The sequence below is a fragment of the Cheilinus undulatus genome, linkage group 10, assembly GCF_018320785.1.
Source record: "Cheilinus undulatus linkage group 10, ASM1832078v1, whole genome shotgun sequence".
NCBI classification, from domain to species: domain Eukaryota; kingdom Metazoa; phylum Chordata; class Actinopteri; order Labriformes; family Labridae; genus Cheilinus; species Cheilinus undulatus.
The window spans coordinates 44,592,342-44,608,626 of NC_054874.1; the positions used below are offsets into that span (position 1 = coordinate 44,592,342).

General features: G+C 38.3%; 1 protein-coding gene across 1 annotated transcript; it reads right to left on the reverse strand.

The window, feature by feature from the left end:
- Positions 1 to 1,380: 1,380 nt before the first annotated feature.
- On the reverse strand, positions 1,381 to 15,257 carry LOC121516609 (C-type lectin domain family 4 member F-like). Its single transcript, XM_041797982.1, has 7 exons — positions 15,209 to 15,257; positions 13,966 to 14,051; positions 11,734 to 11,835; positions 9,767 to 11,224; positions 8,774 to 8,919; positions 5,220 to 5,329; positions 1,381 to 2,873 (listed from the first exon to the last, which is right to left on the reverse strand). The coding sequence occupies exons 2-7, from the start codon at positions 14,036 to 14,038 to the stop codon at positions 2,735 to 2,737; spliced, it is 2,028 nt and encodes a 675-aa protein (XP_041653916.1). The 5' UTR covers positions 14,039 to 14,051; positions 15,209 to 15,257; the 3' UTR covers positions 1,381 to 2,734.
- Positions 15,258 to 16,285: the final 1,028 nt, after the last annotated feature.

A 16,285-nucleotide genomic window follows, 5' to 3' on the forward strand; every position in this document is an offset into this window, starting at 1 on the left:
TTGGTTAGGGGTGGCTGAATAGTAGGTTTATACACGACTGCAAGCCTCTGGAGGATCCTACACCTTGAGGTTGGTGGGACTCCAGAGGCACCAGCAGCTTCAAATACCTGTTTGCTGCTTTGTAATGGCATTTTAGCATCTGCTCTCTTAATCTGATGAATTTGTCCGTCAGAAACCTTCCTCATTATGTCTTTATCTGCACGAACCTGTCTGTGCTCTGAATCAGCCACAAATTTCTTCACAGTACGATGATCATGCTTAAGTGTTCATGAAATATCAAATGTTTTCATTCCTTGTCCAAGGCATTTCACTATTTGATGCTTTTCAGCAGCAGAGATCCTTTTTCTTTCTCATATTGCTGAAACCTGTGGCCTGCTTAATAATGTGGAACGTCCTTCTTAAGCAGTTTTCCTTTAATTGGGCTCACCTGGCAAAATAATTATCACAGGTGTCTGAGATTGCTTTCAGTGATCCAAAGGTCCTGAGACACAACACCATCCATGAGTTTAATTGAAAAACAAAAAAATGAATGTTTATGACACTAAAATCCAATTGTCATAATAATTTCGTATGCGGTGTGAAGTTCTACTTGGTCCCCACAGGTGGGACTTTTCTAAATGAGTCAGTAACTTCACTCATGGTGCCAAAGAGTCTAATGCCCAAAGGCATTCTGGAAAACTGCAGATTAATCAAACACCCTGGCAACACTGATACATTCAAAAAAGTAAAAAAAAGGAGCACCCTCCCAACACTAAACTGAAAGGTAGGTGCATGACCACAAAGGTTAAACTGGAAACAGGAAGATCAGCACTCAAAGGACATTTTGAGTGCTGACCTTCCTGTTTCCAGTTTAACCCTGATACGCTCACCAAATTAAAGGAATAACTCACAATTTCAAGTTGAAATAGCCCAAAAAAGTACACTCCTGCCACAGAAGTACCTACTTTTGCTTCTACTTGAGCGATGTAACTGCACTTTAATTTGAGAAGAACAATTTTGTTATTTTTCCACCATCTCCCTATCGATAAATTCTGGATGGCGTTTATCTTTCAGCTTTATTAACTACTAAAAATCAAATCAGCCATACGTGTAAAATATTATATTATATATTTATTTTTCCCTTTGTCATTGTATTTTAATGTCCTGTGTAAAGCACTTTGAATTGCCTTGTTGCTGAAATGTGCTATACAAATAAACTTACCTTGCCTACCTTGTTTATATTATATTATATTATATTATATTATATTACATTATATTATATTATATTATATTATATTATATTATATTTATTAAGAATGCATTAAAATGTTTAAGCAGGCAGTCTCTTACACTCAAACAGAAAGATTTATTGAAAGATACAGACATTTCTCAGTACCAGCATCATGTAATCACCAATATTCATCATTTCTTACAGTAAATTAATAAAACAAATACAAATGATGTATGCATATGCCCTGTTAGGATAAATCATAAATATTCATTTATTCATATGTCTTCAAAACTATCAAACAGAGGGTCATTTCAGGATCAGGATTAGTTATTAAATGTAAATTCTGATTCTGTAAAATCAAGTTACTGTGTCATTCATCTGAGCTAACACCAACCAATATTCAATATCAACAGCACTGGATAAAGGTTTACTTGTTTGAATTAGGAAAGCAAATTTCTCTGTCGAAAAACTAGAATTTGATTATTTTAATAGATATGTGTAAATATGGAGTGGGTTAAAGGGAGATTTTGGTATTTTTGAAGTTGGCACTTGTATAAGGTGATAGCAGTCCCATTAGCCTCCAGTGATTTCAGAAAGCGGGGCCCCTTTAAACAGAATGCACTTGGGGAAATTGTTTTAGGTGAATCGTACGGTGGCCGAGAGGTCTCACACGAATGCAAATTCAAAACGCTTTGCAAAAAGAAAAAACACAACAACAGAAAAACACAAAAACAAAAGTTCACAACACAAATACAAAAACTTGCTGCAGTGCATGAATACAAACACTCAGCGCCACGCATGGATACATAAACTCGGCACAGCGTGGAGGCAAACAGATTCCACAACAGCACAAAAATACAGCAACTTGGCGCAGCAGATGCAAATAAAAAGTCACAACAGAAGTGGGGCCGTTATTAGCGACGGACCGATTCCATCAAAGCGGGAACCACTGAAGGCTCTGGATACAACGGCCATGAAACCGGCACTCACAACCACAACGCAAACTAACTGAAGACACGCTTGGATCGAGTAATTAAATTAAGTAAACACTGTTCGTTCTTCAGCTCCACTTCTTGCACATTTTATTTTGTAATCGATAAGTTTTAGAAGTAATTTTAACCGCCAAACAGCACAGACAGCTACGTTTAGGGTCCGATATGCATGACGTAAGCTGCCAGACGAATGAATGGACTCGATCAATTTGATTTAGATAGTTGTTTACACACATATTAAACTGTAAAGGAGGTTACAGTTATTAAAAATCATGAAAAACACACTACAAATTACATACTGTGAGTACAGAAATCATTTTGAGTAGCAGCGTTGTACGTAACTTTAGCCTACTTTATTCTTTATTCTACGTAGCTTTATCCATCTGAGGTGCTGTATATTCTACCTTCATCAAGCACGTCTTGTTTAAAGGGGCAACGCTCACTGAAATTACTGGAGGCTAATGGCACTTCTATCGCCAAGTACATCATACAACCTGACCTCAAAACACTGAAATGTCCCTTTAAATGTATATTACAGGGATTTTTCACAGATGCATTTTTGCTTATTAGAACAATTTTCATCATTCCAATGCCCACCACTTAAATGCTGTGTAAATTCTACACAGTCCTGGTCTCCTCCATAGCTGTTTGGCTGTCCGGACCCCCAGAATCTGGTGAGTAAGATATCAGAGAAACAAACATTTATTCATCTTCAATATGCTCCCGACTGAAAGTTTAACTGGTTCCCATTGTGTTTCCACTGGGGTCTACAGTCCCAGGAGGACAGCAAATCAGGCATCCTTATATAGTCATGGAAGAAAGTATAGGCACCACTGGAATTTTTCCAGAAAATGCACCATTTCTCCCAGAAAATGCTGCAATTACAAATGTTTTTGGTATACACATGTTCATTGCCTTTATGTGCATTGGAACAACACAAAAAAAACAGAAGAAGAAAGCCAGAATTGACTTAATTTTACACAAAACTCAAAAAGTGGTCCGGACAAAATTATTGGCACCCTTTTAAAACTGTGGGTAAATCAATTTTTTAAGCATGTGATGCTCATTTAAACTCACCTGTGGCAGTAACAGGTGCTGGCAATCTAGAAATCACACCTGAAGCCAGTTAGAATGTCTAAAAGTTGACTCAACCTTTGTGTTGTGTGCCTGTGTGTGTCACACCAAGCATGGAGAAGAGAAAGAAGAGCCCAGAACTGTGAGGACTTAAGAAGCAAAGTTGTGGAAAAATATGAACAGTCTCAAGGTTTCAAGACCATCTCCAGAGATCTTGAAATTCCTTTGTCCACTGTGTGTAATATAATCAAGAAGTTTATAACCCATGGAACTGTGGCTAATCTCCCTGGACATGGACGGAAGAGAAAAATTGACAAATGAATGCAGCGCAGGATAGTTGGAATGGTGGATAAACATCCTCAGTCAACTTCCACACAAATTCAGGCTGTTCTGCAGACTCAGGGTGCAAAAGTGCCAGCTCAGACCATACGTCATCATCTGAATGAGATGAAGCGCTACGGCAGGAGACCAAGGAGAACCCCACTGCTGACAAAGAGACATAAAAAAGCCAGACTGGAGTTTGCAAAAATGTAGCTGAGTAAGCCTCAATTCTTCTGGGAGAACATTTTGTGGACAGATGAGACTAAGGTAGAGCTTTTTGGAAAAGCACGTCATTCTACTATTTACAGAAAACAGAATGAGGCCTACAAAGAAGAGAACACAGTACCTACAGTCAAACATGGTGGAGGTTCAAGGATGTTTTGGGCTTGTTTTGCTGCCTCTAGCATTGGGTGCCTCGACTGTGTGCAAGGAATCATGAAATCTGGAGACGATCAAAAGATTTTGGGCCGCAATGTAGAGCCTAGTGTCAGAAGGTTGGGTCTGCGCCAGAGGTCATGTGTGTGCCAAGAGGACAATGACCCCAAACATACCTCAAAAAGCACCAAGAAATGGTTGGAGACAAAGCTGGAGAGTTCTGAAGTGGCCAGCAATGAGTGCAGATCTAAATCCCATTGAAAACCTATGGAGAGACCTCAAAACTGCTGTTGCAAGAAGGCACCCTTCAAATCTGAGAGATCTGGAGCAGTTTGCAAAAGAGGAGTGGTCCAAAATTCCAGTTGAGAGGTGTAAGAAGCTTGTTGATGGTTATAGGAAGCAATTGGTGTTAGTTTTTTTTCAAGGGTGTGCAACCAAATATTAAGTCGAGGGTGCCAACAATTTTGTCTGGCCCATTTTTGAGTTTTGTGTAAAATTATGTCAATTTTGGCTTATTTTCTTCTGCTTTTTAGTGTTGTTCCAATGCACATAAAGGAAATACACATGTGTATATGAAAAATATTTGTAATTGCAACAATTTCTAGGAGAAATGATGTATTTTCTGGAAAAACTTGAGGGGTGACAATTCTTTTGTCCATGACTGTACAGCCAGGTTTCAGCAAAAGCATGACATGACGATGGAGCAGCTGGCCAATGATTGTCACAGCCCATGTGTCTTTCCTTTCACATGTGATGTTTCTGATTCAGTTGAAGGCCTCTTTTTAGGCTGAAAACAGCAAATATTTAAGTTTCACTTAATTCTTTGACCTGGAAATCAAAAACATAATAAGGGGATCGGGTGTCTTTGCCACATACAATTTTACAAAGCAGAAATCCATTTGAGCTCATTTAAAGCCATTAAATGCAGATTTTCATCAGTTTGGTGCAAATCTCTGAAATATCACAAGCATTGATGTGTTTCACCAAAGTACAGTCAGATACTTCAGTTTAAAGCTGGACAAAATGTTCAGGTGTTTACTGCCTCTTTAAGTGTTGCCGAGAAACACAGATTTGATAAGATCCCTAAGGATACTGTAGAATTTGATCCTGACATGTATTTGCTTCTTCCACATAATACAGCTTAAACATGACTAAACATGGTTTAAGAGTTCATTCAAAATGAAATTAAATGATGTTTTATTGGGGTTATAGATATAAAGGTTTTTACTGTGGTAGTAACAACTTACGTAGTTTTGGCGGTGGATCCATCCACCCACTTCCAGGTCCCCTCTGTAACACTGTCAGTTAGACCAATCCAGGCTACTACACCTGGTTTCAGCAGCCCGTTGACAAAATTCTGTTAATATGAACAAAAATGACACAACTGAAACATGCAGATTTATTCTTGTCAAACTGATAATGTTTATAAACTGCAAAACATCTATAAATCATGCATATGTTTTGTATAGTTTCTTTTATTACTTTGTATATAAGGTACTTTGTGCTTCATTATTTTTTCAAGAGTAATACAAGTGATATTTGATAAGTTCATTTAGTTAAAAACAGATTTAAGCACAAAACACTTTAAATTTGTGATGTTTGTGAAAAGGTTTATGTGCTTACTTGCTCCACCATCCATTCACAAATCACAAACGGAAACTCTACATAAAACTAGGGATGCTCCAATAGCATTGTTTCCTTCCTGATACAATTCTGATACCAAGGTGTTGAATATCGGCCCATCTCATACCAGCATGAATTTTCTGGACTGACTGTGCACGCTAGCAAATCATTTTAGACCTATTTTTGACTCAGAACATGGCTCAACAAATAGAATCATGATGTACGGCCTTTCTGTGACCCTAAAGTTGTTTTACTGTTGATTATTGAGATTTACTCCTAAATATGAAAATAACAATAATACAGCTGGCTGCACCACAGGCTCTCTCTATCTCTCTCTCCTTTATGCTCTATTCATGCAGCATGACTTGATTATGGAACAGCCTGTGATTGGCTGACAGACCCTCACAAAGGGTGACAAATATGACCGAAGCCAGATAAAGTTCCTGCAAGTCGGCATTCTGGTGGTTGAGAAAAATGGATACAAAGTCGTTTTCTTCAAAATGATCATTTTCCGTTTTTTCTCATTTCATGCAAGTCCGACATTTAAACTACTCATTCGATGAAAAAATTAACACAAATGTGATATTTAAAAGCGTTAATTTTGTGTTTTAAAATGCCCTGTTCTCGCAGTTGCTGCAAGGATATTGAGGGGAGGGGAAAGCGAAACTGCGGGGTGATAATTGGCCACTCAGTCTGCCATTGTTCCCAGTTTCGCCCATTGAGATGGACAATAACAAACACCGCATGGCTCAAACGCCACCCACCTCGGCATGTATACAGCTGTTTCTAGTTATCACCTTTATCAACAAGCCTCAAGATGCACCCTGCAGCAAAGAAAAGTAGAAGAGACGATGAAGAAGCAGCAAGAATTATCAACAGACTTCGGACAACTTCAAGATCACTCGACAGGGCAAGTTTGATGAGGGCAGATTTGCTTTGGGAATATTTTGATGAGTGTCACCAGTCCGATTCAGAAGCTTGGTTTGGGTGGACTTTATGTAAATGTGGCCCTATTGTTCACGCCCATCTCCCGGCCTGCCTAAAGGTAGGAGAAGTCATGAAACTTTGAGCCTGTTTTTCTCAGAACAAACAGGAACTAGAAGTTGACATTCAAATGAGCATATCTTTGTAAAATATGCTCAGATTAAGGTGTATGATACACCATTTGAAAGCTTGGAATCTACGCTTTCATAATGTGTAAAAAACTCAAAATGACCTCGGATGACTTGCAGGACTTTTTACCAGCTTTGATCACAAATATGGTGGTTAGCATTTGAGCTAGTAGTAATGAATGATCGTAATTCAATTACATTTTTAAGAAAGACATTCCATATAGGGTGTACTGGTGTGGATTTTATCATTTCAATGCGGTTTAAAAAGGTCATTCCATCCTCTCCACTCCCAAATTCTGGAGGTAGTCTCTGATAAACCCCACTCTGTTGGGGCGAACATTGTCATGAGAGATGAGTTCAGTCCCAGACTGCAAATATGGGGTTACCACTGGTTGCAGAATCTCATATGAAAATCTCTCTGCATTGAGATTGCCTCCAGTGATGACAAGCCTTGTTTTTCCAGTGAGGGAGATGCCACCTCACACCATCACACTGCCTCCACCAAAAGATGTTACTCTATCGGTGCAGCAATCAGCATGGCCATCTCTGCATCTTCTCCACGCTTTGACCCTACAGTTCAAACTGCTGTAACCAGAATCTACACTTTTCGCTGAACATTCCTCCACATGTTCAGGCTCCAGTGCACATGTCTCTGACACCAGCGCAAACGTGCCTGATGGTAAAGGGCAGTCACATATGCTCTACTTTCCCTCACCAGTATGATCAATATCAGCTCTCCTTTTAATAAAACACTTCTCCCTGTACATATGAAACAGCACACTACTGAGATATGGGTCAGACTGTTAGAGACAGTCATCTAAGAGTCAAAACTCTTAGATTTTTATTTTCTTAATGGATATCAAGTTTATGCTAAAATTAAAATACTGTTAATCAGCTGTTTATTAGAAAAAACTACAGCAGATCAAGAACATCTCTAATTTTCACTCTGACAAATCTCCATCAGAGAATATTAAGTGTCCCAACTTCTCCTGTCCTCTGCTCTATGCTGTATGGAGGAAATGTTTTCATATGTGTGTCTAATACTAATCAAAATATCTTTTTTAATAACAGATGACTTATATTTGGTGCATGAAGCTCACATTTGGAGAACATTAAACAACTGATGTATAATATAAGAAGAAAAAAATCACAGTTTAGTTGAATTCTGTTTGACTCCTAAGTGATCAGTTACAGACTTTAATCCTTCTGTCTGTTTCTCACTGCCTCAGTGAACTGATTTAAAGTTTAGGAGTTTCTCTTGTCTTTTATAACCGTTAATTATTGATTTATGGCAAATTTATAATTAACCCTGAATATACAAGCGTTTAAAAGTTTCAATAACATTTAAAGTATGCACACCTTTGCAGAGATTATTTAGATCACCCTCAACAAACAAAGAATATAGATGGAGTATTAATTAAACAATATTTAGATACACCGCCCACCCTGGCTTGCTCGAGCAACAGAGACACACAGCTGGAGCACACACACATAAACGACGCTCACATGCTGACCCTCCATGGATAGAGAGGCGCTTTAGCGCAGAAGGAGAAAGTTCAGGTCTGAGTTTATCCTGCAAATCCTGAAACATTTTCCCTAAACAGATAGAAGCCTTCAGTCCAACCGTTAGTGCGAGTGTGTGTCCGTATATGTCTGCGAGTGTCGCATTTATGTGTATCATACAGCATCAAAGCCCTTGGCGCTGTGTAAAAATGCACGAATGGATGAAGAGACCAGCCACTTTTCTGTTATTTTGGAGAGAAACTTGAGTTTATCTGCAGAACAGTCTCTCTGTAACAAGCCTAAATCATAAGGGCTAACAGACGATCACTTTCAGAGTGAAGCATAAGTTGTGACACTGATAAATTCAACCCGCCATTGTGGCTAGTTAGAGTCATGCTGCTACCTGCCACGGCCAAAATCCATACGCATTTGGCTAGGTGGTGGGTGTAAATGTCAAGCCCTGGTTGTTTTAAATTAAAAGGTTTTTAAGTGCAAGGTTCCATGTAATAACTTTAATAGTTGGATACATTTTTAGTTTCTTTCTTTCTTTCTTATTTTCTTACCATCTTGTCATTGCTGTTTAAGATTGCCAGATGACCTCCTAAATTGATGCACAAGTTTATGCTGGAATGCCAGCTAAATGTCAGAGATGAAACATAGAAACAGGTGCAGGCACCAAACTTTTTCCAGCCTCGTGGACATTGCTTGTCTAAAAATTGAGAACACAGAGAGACACCATGAGTCACAAACAGGCTTTTACCCAGTAAGAGCTGATAATGTAACAACAACAATAATGTATAAAAATGTAACAAAAACTCATAATGGAATAGCTGCTCGAAATTGTGATGAAATGCTGCTGTTATATTTTTCATCTGTTGTTACATTATGAAGGAGCCAAATATTTTTCTGTAAATAATGTAATGATTTTATTATGTTATAGAGTGAGTCAGTAATTTATAGAATATAAAGGTATTTGTTTCACAATAAAGTGCAGTTTGCACTAAAAGCACTCTTTGAACAGCTTTTCATTTTAATTTAAGGCCAGCCCTGAATATCAGCTTTATCAAAGAGGAAAGTTTTAAGACCTGAAATGGTCCTAGCTAAAGTATTACAGTATTTCACAAAATGATGTCAGTATCAGTTTACATTTGCATGATCACCTACACACAAACTGACAAACACACACTGACAAACGCACACAAGCCCAGGGGGAGGGGGAGTGTTTGTGTGTATGAACAGTCTTTAGCCTTAGATTAAAGTAAAATCATGAAAGAGTGCAAACTACACTCCATGATGAAGCATTTACTATTTTATTCCATAAATTACTGACTCACTCTGTAATGCAATAAATTTGCAAATTGTTATGTTATTTAGAGAAAAATATTCACCTGCTTCATAATGTAACAACAGATAAACAATGTTACAGCAGCATTTTGTTAGAGTATCGACCAGCATTACATTATCTGTCAATGTTACATCATCCACTCTTAAAAGGCTATAAACAACAATACACAGAATACTGATTAAATTAAAAATTATTATTTCAAACAACTTACCTAGTGCATTGACCTTCTGCTGTAACTGATCTCTAACTTGAGTCAAATTGTTGTAGTTGGTCCTCAGCTGATCTTTCTCCCTCTGCAGAGAATTAAATTGGCTTTGCAAGCTGACTTTGCTTCTTTGCAACTGGTCCTTTTCACCCTTCAGTGCAGCATTACTCCTCTGTAACTCATCTCTGTTTGTTCTCATGGTGTTAAACTGAGTCTGTAAGTCATTCTTTTCTCTCTGCAGGTTGTTGAGATTCCTCTGAACACTGTTATAGTTTGTTTGTAGCTGATCTTTCTCTTGTTTTAAGGTGTTGTAGCTTTGCTGCAGTTGGTCTTTCTCTCTAGTCAGGTCACCTCTTACTTTTTCAACCTTCTTCTCTAGCTGGTCTTTCACTGTCATTACACTCCTGTAATTAGACTGTAGCTGATCTTTCTCCCTCTGCAGATTGTTATAACGGAGTTGCAAAGCGTCTTTGTCTTTGGACAGTGATTGGTATCTGTTCTCAAGTTGATTTTTACTCTGATTCAGATTTGTGTAGCTTCTTTGTAACTGGTCCTTTTCACTCTTCAGTGCAGCATTACTCCTCTGTAACTGATCTCTGTTTGTTCTCATGGTGTTAAACTGAGTCTGTAAGTCATTCTTTTCTCTCTGCAGGTTGTTGAGATTTCTCTGAGCACTGTTACAGTTTATCTGTAGCTGGTCTTTCTCTTGTTTTAGGGTGTTGTAGCTTTGCTGCAGTTGGTCTTTCTCTCTAGTCAAGTCACCTCTTACTTTGTCAACCTTCTTCTCTAGCTGATCTTTAACTGTTTCTAAACTAGTGTAATCACTCCTGAGCTGATCTTTCTCCCTCTGTAGAGTATCTAACTGGCTTTGCAAGCTGTTTTTGCTTCTTTGCAACTCGTCCTTTTCACTCTTCAGTGCAGCATTACTCCTCTGTAACTCATCCCTGTTTTTTCTCATGGTGTTAAACTGAGTCTGTAAGTCATTCTTTTCTCTCTGAACACTGTTACAGTTTGTTTGAAGCTGATCTTTCTCTTGTTTTATGGTGTTGTAACTTTGCTGTAGTTGGTCTCTCTCTTTAGTCAGGTCACCTTTCACTGTTTCCAAACGACTGTAGTTTGTCTGTAGCTGCTCTTTTGTGTCCTGTAACGCCTCTTTGTCTGTCCACAGTGAATGATATCTGTCCTGAAGTGAATTTTTACTTTGAGTCAGATTTTTGTGGCTTTGTTGCAACTGGTCCTGGTCACTCTGCACTGAGGAATAATTCCTCTGTATCTCATCCTTTTCTTTCTGCAGGTCATTGTAGTTTGTCTGTAGCTGATCTTTCTCTTGTTTTAAGGTGTTGTAGCTTTTCTGCAGCTGCTCTTTGTCTTTTGTCATGTCACTCAATGTGGCCTCTAACTGTTCTCCAGAGCTGTGAGCAGTCTGAATCAGGTCTTCTGACATCGGATTGATGAACATGTAATCTGTGAAAGAAAAAAGATGTTCTTGAGATGACTGAACTTTAGAGTATTCCTCATGTTTGATTGGGTTTCCTCTCCTCTTCATGTTTTGTCATCTACACAACCCAGACAGCAGCTACAGAACAGAAGCATTATGTTTTGGGGTTGTCTGTCTTTTCTTCTGTATGTCTGGGCCGTTGTGAATGTGATCTCTCAAGAATGCTTTAAAGGATTTTCTTCTCACTGCACAAATGTCCCCTCTGACTCAAGGTTAAACTGAGGTACAAGTTCACGGTGAAAAGCCGGCCCATCCCTCCTCATTAGCCACCACTGTAACGTCACTTTACTGGTGAACTCAGTACTTAGCAATGAACTTTAACTTTCATACCTCACAGAGGCATGTGACTGCCAGGCAAAGTTTTACTTTTTCGTTATTTTAAACATGAGCTCAATATGGACTTTTACATCCAAGGACATGGTGGGAGTTGATAGATTTAGAAATGTATTTTTTTAGTGACAACAGAAATACTTACAGTAGAGAAACTGTCCTATGTTTGCAGCAAAAAGGAGAATGCACATTAATCCAAGACACACAGAGGCACATCTGGAGGGGGGCTTTCTTCCTTGAACATCAACTAGAGGATAAATAATAATGTGGTCATCACATTGAGACTGAGATCAGAAATGAACACATAAGATATTTTCAATGACATTAAATGGATGCTATTTTGGCCTTATAGGTGACCCGTAGTTTTACTACTGTTGTGGGCAGCAGCTGGATTCTGCTCATCATAATACATTAGCATATTCACACATTACTACCATCATTATTGATGTTATAGCCTTATTCTGCAATATGGTCGATATGTTTATGCCCATCACAGCCATACATTTGTCTTCTATTTGTCGTTTTGTTGTTTCTCTTGTCCCTCTCTCTTATCCCCTCTTCTCTTGTCTTGCTTTCCCTCTCTCTACCAACCTTTTTCAACCTCAGAGTGGCTTCAGCAGATTGCTGTCAACATGAGTCTGGTTCTGCCCAAGGTCCCGGCCTGTTAAAGGGGCAGGTTTTCCTCACCACTGTAACGGGGCTGAATATAGCTAGTGTTGAGCTCATGGTGATCAGTTCTTTCACAACTCACAGATGGCTTGGTGGACATGTCAAAAAGAATCTGAACCTTGTGAACTCAAACATTTACCTTCTTTATTGTTGCCTTAAGCTATTTTCATTTATTTTCTATTTAGCAAACTCTTTTTGTCTGTGGTAGAGTTTCAGAAAGTTCCTATTTTTCTTCCAAAATGAAAACAATGTTTTTTTTATCCAAAAGAGGAAGCCTGAAAAACGGCCTACACTTTTAATATCAACTAAAATATTCATCTCCAGCCTCTTTAATAGAAGAAAAACTTGTAATGAAAACCTTGTGAAAACTTTAATCCCTGGCTTTAATTATAGCCACTGCCTTTGCCCATAAGGTCACACTCAGCTGGTCAGTCATCGTCTGTAACACTGCACAACTTAAAAAAAAAAAACAAAAAAAAAACAAAAAAAAAACTTCTTTCATTCATGAACTACTTTGAGAAGAGGCTAAAACAAAACCTTTAAAAACCTGTACACCTTCTATGGATAAGTGCAACCCCAAACAGTCCATAAAAATGAACGGCAGTCAACGGCAAAGATTGGGTCATAAGGGGTGTAAAAGCTTAAAATACAAACAGTTAAGTAGTTATTGAAAGCCACAGTCCAATGCAAGGTGAGATAAATATATAAATTAGGCCATTTATGAAAAAATACTTGCATCGTAACATTAGGAAAATTTAATTACAAAAATTATAGATGTACATGAAGGTGTGTTCAGGCTCCCTCAAACTGAAAACCAGTCCCATTTTGTGACTGGAGATGTCATCAACCGACATCACATATGTGTACCTAATCTTTCCTAATTCAAGGACAACAAAAAAATGCCTTAATTTATGGCTTTTTAATTCAGTCAGGAACTCTCTCATCATACATTCAACTATTTTATCGCAAAATGGATTTACATTTTTACTTGACAGAGAAGGCTCTGCTCTAGAGATGCTCCCTGGGTTAGTCAAGCAGAATGCTTTGACTTTTTTCCATGACAAAAACTAGACTAAAACTAACAAAAATAGATCTGTGATGACAAAAACTAACAAAAACTAAGTTTAGTTTTCATCAAGATGACTAAAACTACACTAAAATGTGATTTAGTTTTTGTTTGACATTCAAAATCCACGATATTCCTCCACTGTGGGTAAATCTGTCAAAAAACAATGCAGCTGTATCTATTCTGCCTCTCAGCTGTAGAAAGCAGGGACCCCAGATTTAGCAGGGTGCAGAGAACACACTACCATGACTTGGTACCAGATTTAAGCAAGAAAAAAAAATGCTTGGACTAACAGTAAAGACTTAAATGTGAGGACTTTTTATGGACTAAAATTAGAGTAAACTGTTTTTGAGTTTTCATCAACTAAAACTAGACTAAAACTAAAAAGGATAGAAATGACTAAAATGTGCCAAAAACTAAAATGCATTTGATTTAAAGACTAAAATTAAAAATAGCTGCCAAAATTAACACTGAATTAAATAAACTGATTTATTCATGATTTTAAATATTAATACTTTGGTAGCTCAGATTTATATTTTATATAGAATTTTGAAAAAGCTCAAGATTGTTCTTAAATTTATCAGTAGGTTAAGAAATTCCCATGATTATTCTTATCTTTCCATCTTGTTTTCAGATTCATACCTTTTGTGACAAGGCCACCCATGGTGAGGTTCTTCCTCATATGTACGCTGTCATCAATCTCCATCAGATCCATTCTGGTAATGGTCCTACTGAGAATAAAAATGATGAAAGCTTACAGAAAAAGTAAAAAAATAGCTTTGAAATTATTCGTTTTAATTTTGAAAACACAAGAATTCTAAAGCTTGGGTTTTAAAAAAATCTGTATTTTAATGTTTGATAAAAAGTTTATTTTGCATGCCTTAATTGTGACTGGAAAACATTGTCTGAATTAAGATGTAACTTTACACAGCTGGCCTAGAGGTCTAAGGCGCAACCATAGACTGTAGAAAGAATTGGACAAACCCCGTGTGACATCAGTCGTCTGCTTACAATAAGCGGACTCAAACGGCTTTTGAAGCCCATCCGTGGATGCTTCCATATTCAAATCGGAGTCTCAACCGAACTTTAGATCAATCTAACAGCCCGCCCACTAAGCGCGACTTCCTGTCAGCCTGCTAGCTAGCATTCCGGTTGACAGAGACGGAGCCTCTGCCTGCCGAGCTATCTGTCAATCAAATGAGACACACCAATCACCGTGAAGTGAGGTTTATCCTAAATATAATCCAAACGATGATGGTACAAAAAAAATTCACCCCCCCGTACTGTGGGAGCACAATAAGACACTAGCCAATGAGACACATTTGGTGTTTTGAACCAGGCTGTAAACCAGTTTATTTTGTGTGTCAAACCCGGCTGTTTAACATGTGTGCAGACGGAACTTCCGGTTTTCCTGCAGCCAGCCTCAAGTGGACACTCGCGGTTTAGCAATTTTTTTGCATTTCAGCATTGGCTTCATTTTTTAGGGCCGGAGGTTGCCGCTTGGGCTCAACCCATGTATGCGGGTAGCATACAGGTTCAAATCTGGCCTGTGGCCCTTTGCAGCATATCTCTCCCCACTCTCGCCCCATGTCCAACTCTATCCACTGTCCTCCTTTGTCAAATAAAGGCACTAAAAAGGCCAAAAATAAATCTTAAAAAAAAACGAAACTTTACACAAAAGATGAACACATTTTGGTTGTCAATTAACGTGGTCCAGTCACAAAAATTAAGACCAAGTCAAAGTAAAAAATGTGAATGGACGCTGCAACAAAAAGAAAAGGTTTTCTCAAATTTCATCAAAACAGCAGACATTAGTCTAACTTAAACTGGAATAAAACTAACCAAAGTTCTGTTTGAATATATAAGTCTAAAAATGTGCACGTACCTCGGAGTCGAGAAGAAAAGAGTATCACTTAGACTGTGTTTATATAAAGGTGCTGCAATGACTGACTTCAATCTGCAGAGATATTCCATTTGCAGATAACAGGAAGCTCATTTTGTCCATGTCATCAGATGTTTGTCTTACATTGAGCTCTGGTTGGTCAAAACAAAACTCCTTACAGATGTACTTTACTCACATGCTTGGTGTCAGATTTTCAGGTTGTGTTTGGCCAAATTTTTTTGGTAAAGAACTGGGTGTTCACCAGTTATTACTGAAGAGTTTCTGTCTGTAAGGCTCCAGTCCTCCATCTTCTGCAGTTTCTCTTACTTCTTTATACAATTAACCCTCCTGTTGAGGTCAAACAAAACAGTGACCAAGTTATGGGAAAAAAGTATAAGGTGTTATGCTTAAATTATAAAAATGGATGTAGAAGTCATCAAACACGTGCTGAGATCATCCAACCCACATTTTCTTTTAGGCTGTCTCCAAATTAAATGATGTTTTGTTGATTTATGCTACCTATCCAAATCTGCAACTTTGCATTTTGGCACATGTGTAAATGGTTCGGGTTAAGGTTGGAATTGTCAGAACACCAGCAGTCCTCAAGAATTTTGGCCCTTTAGAACAAAAACTTCACATTTATAGGCTAGGCCATTAGCTTAGCAGCTAGCAACAGCCAAATACCATCCTCCACTGAAAACACCAACCAATCATCCAAACAAAGAACTAACCAGTGCTAACTAGACATGCCTTTAAAACTCCACATTTCAAATGAAAATTGAGCCTTACCTTCACTGTCCCATATTAGTTCTCATAAACTGATGATCTCAACTGTAACCTACACTAAAACAGTAAAATCCATCTATCTAGGTGTCTTTGGAGTAGTTTCGAAGAAAGACAAAAGCATCCACTGTGGATAGTTCAGTACAGTCCTCCTGGCTCTTCCCTGCAGCTGAAAGCCTCTGCTGCTACTCAGGGCGCACTCACACTAGGCCATCCATACCGTGCCGTATTCTAACCATGCTGAAGCCCATTTGACCCCCGTCCCCCCTTTGGCCTGCACTCACACTGCTCAACGCA

Excerpts from the sequence above, each read along its gene's own strand:
- LOC121516609 (XM_041797982.1), bottom strand. The coding sequence starts at position 14,038 with ATGGATCTGATGGAGATTGATGACAGCGTACATATGAGGAAGAACCTC. Across the intron at positions 11,836-13,965 it reads GGGTGGCCTTGTCACAAAAG|TTGATGTTCAAGGAAGAAAG; the intron begins GTATGAATCTGA and ends TTTATCCTCTAG. Across the intron at positions 2,874-5,219 it reads GGATCCACCGCCAAAACTAC|ATTCTGGGGGTCCGGACAGC; the intron begins GTAAGTTGTTAC and ends CTTACTCACCAG.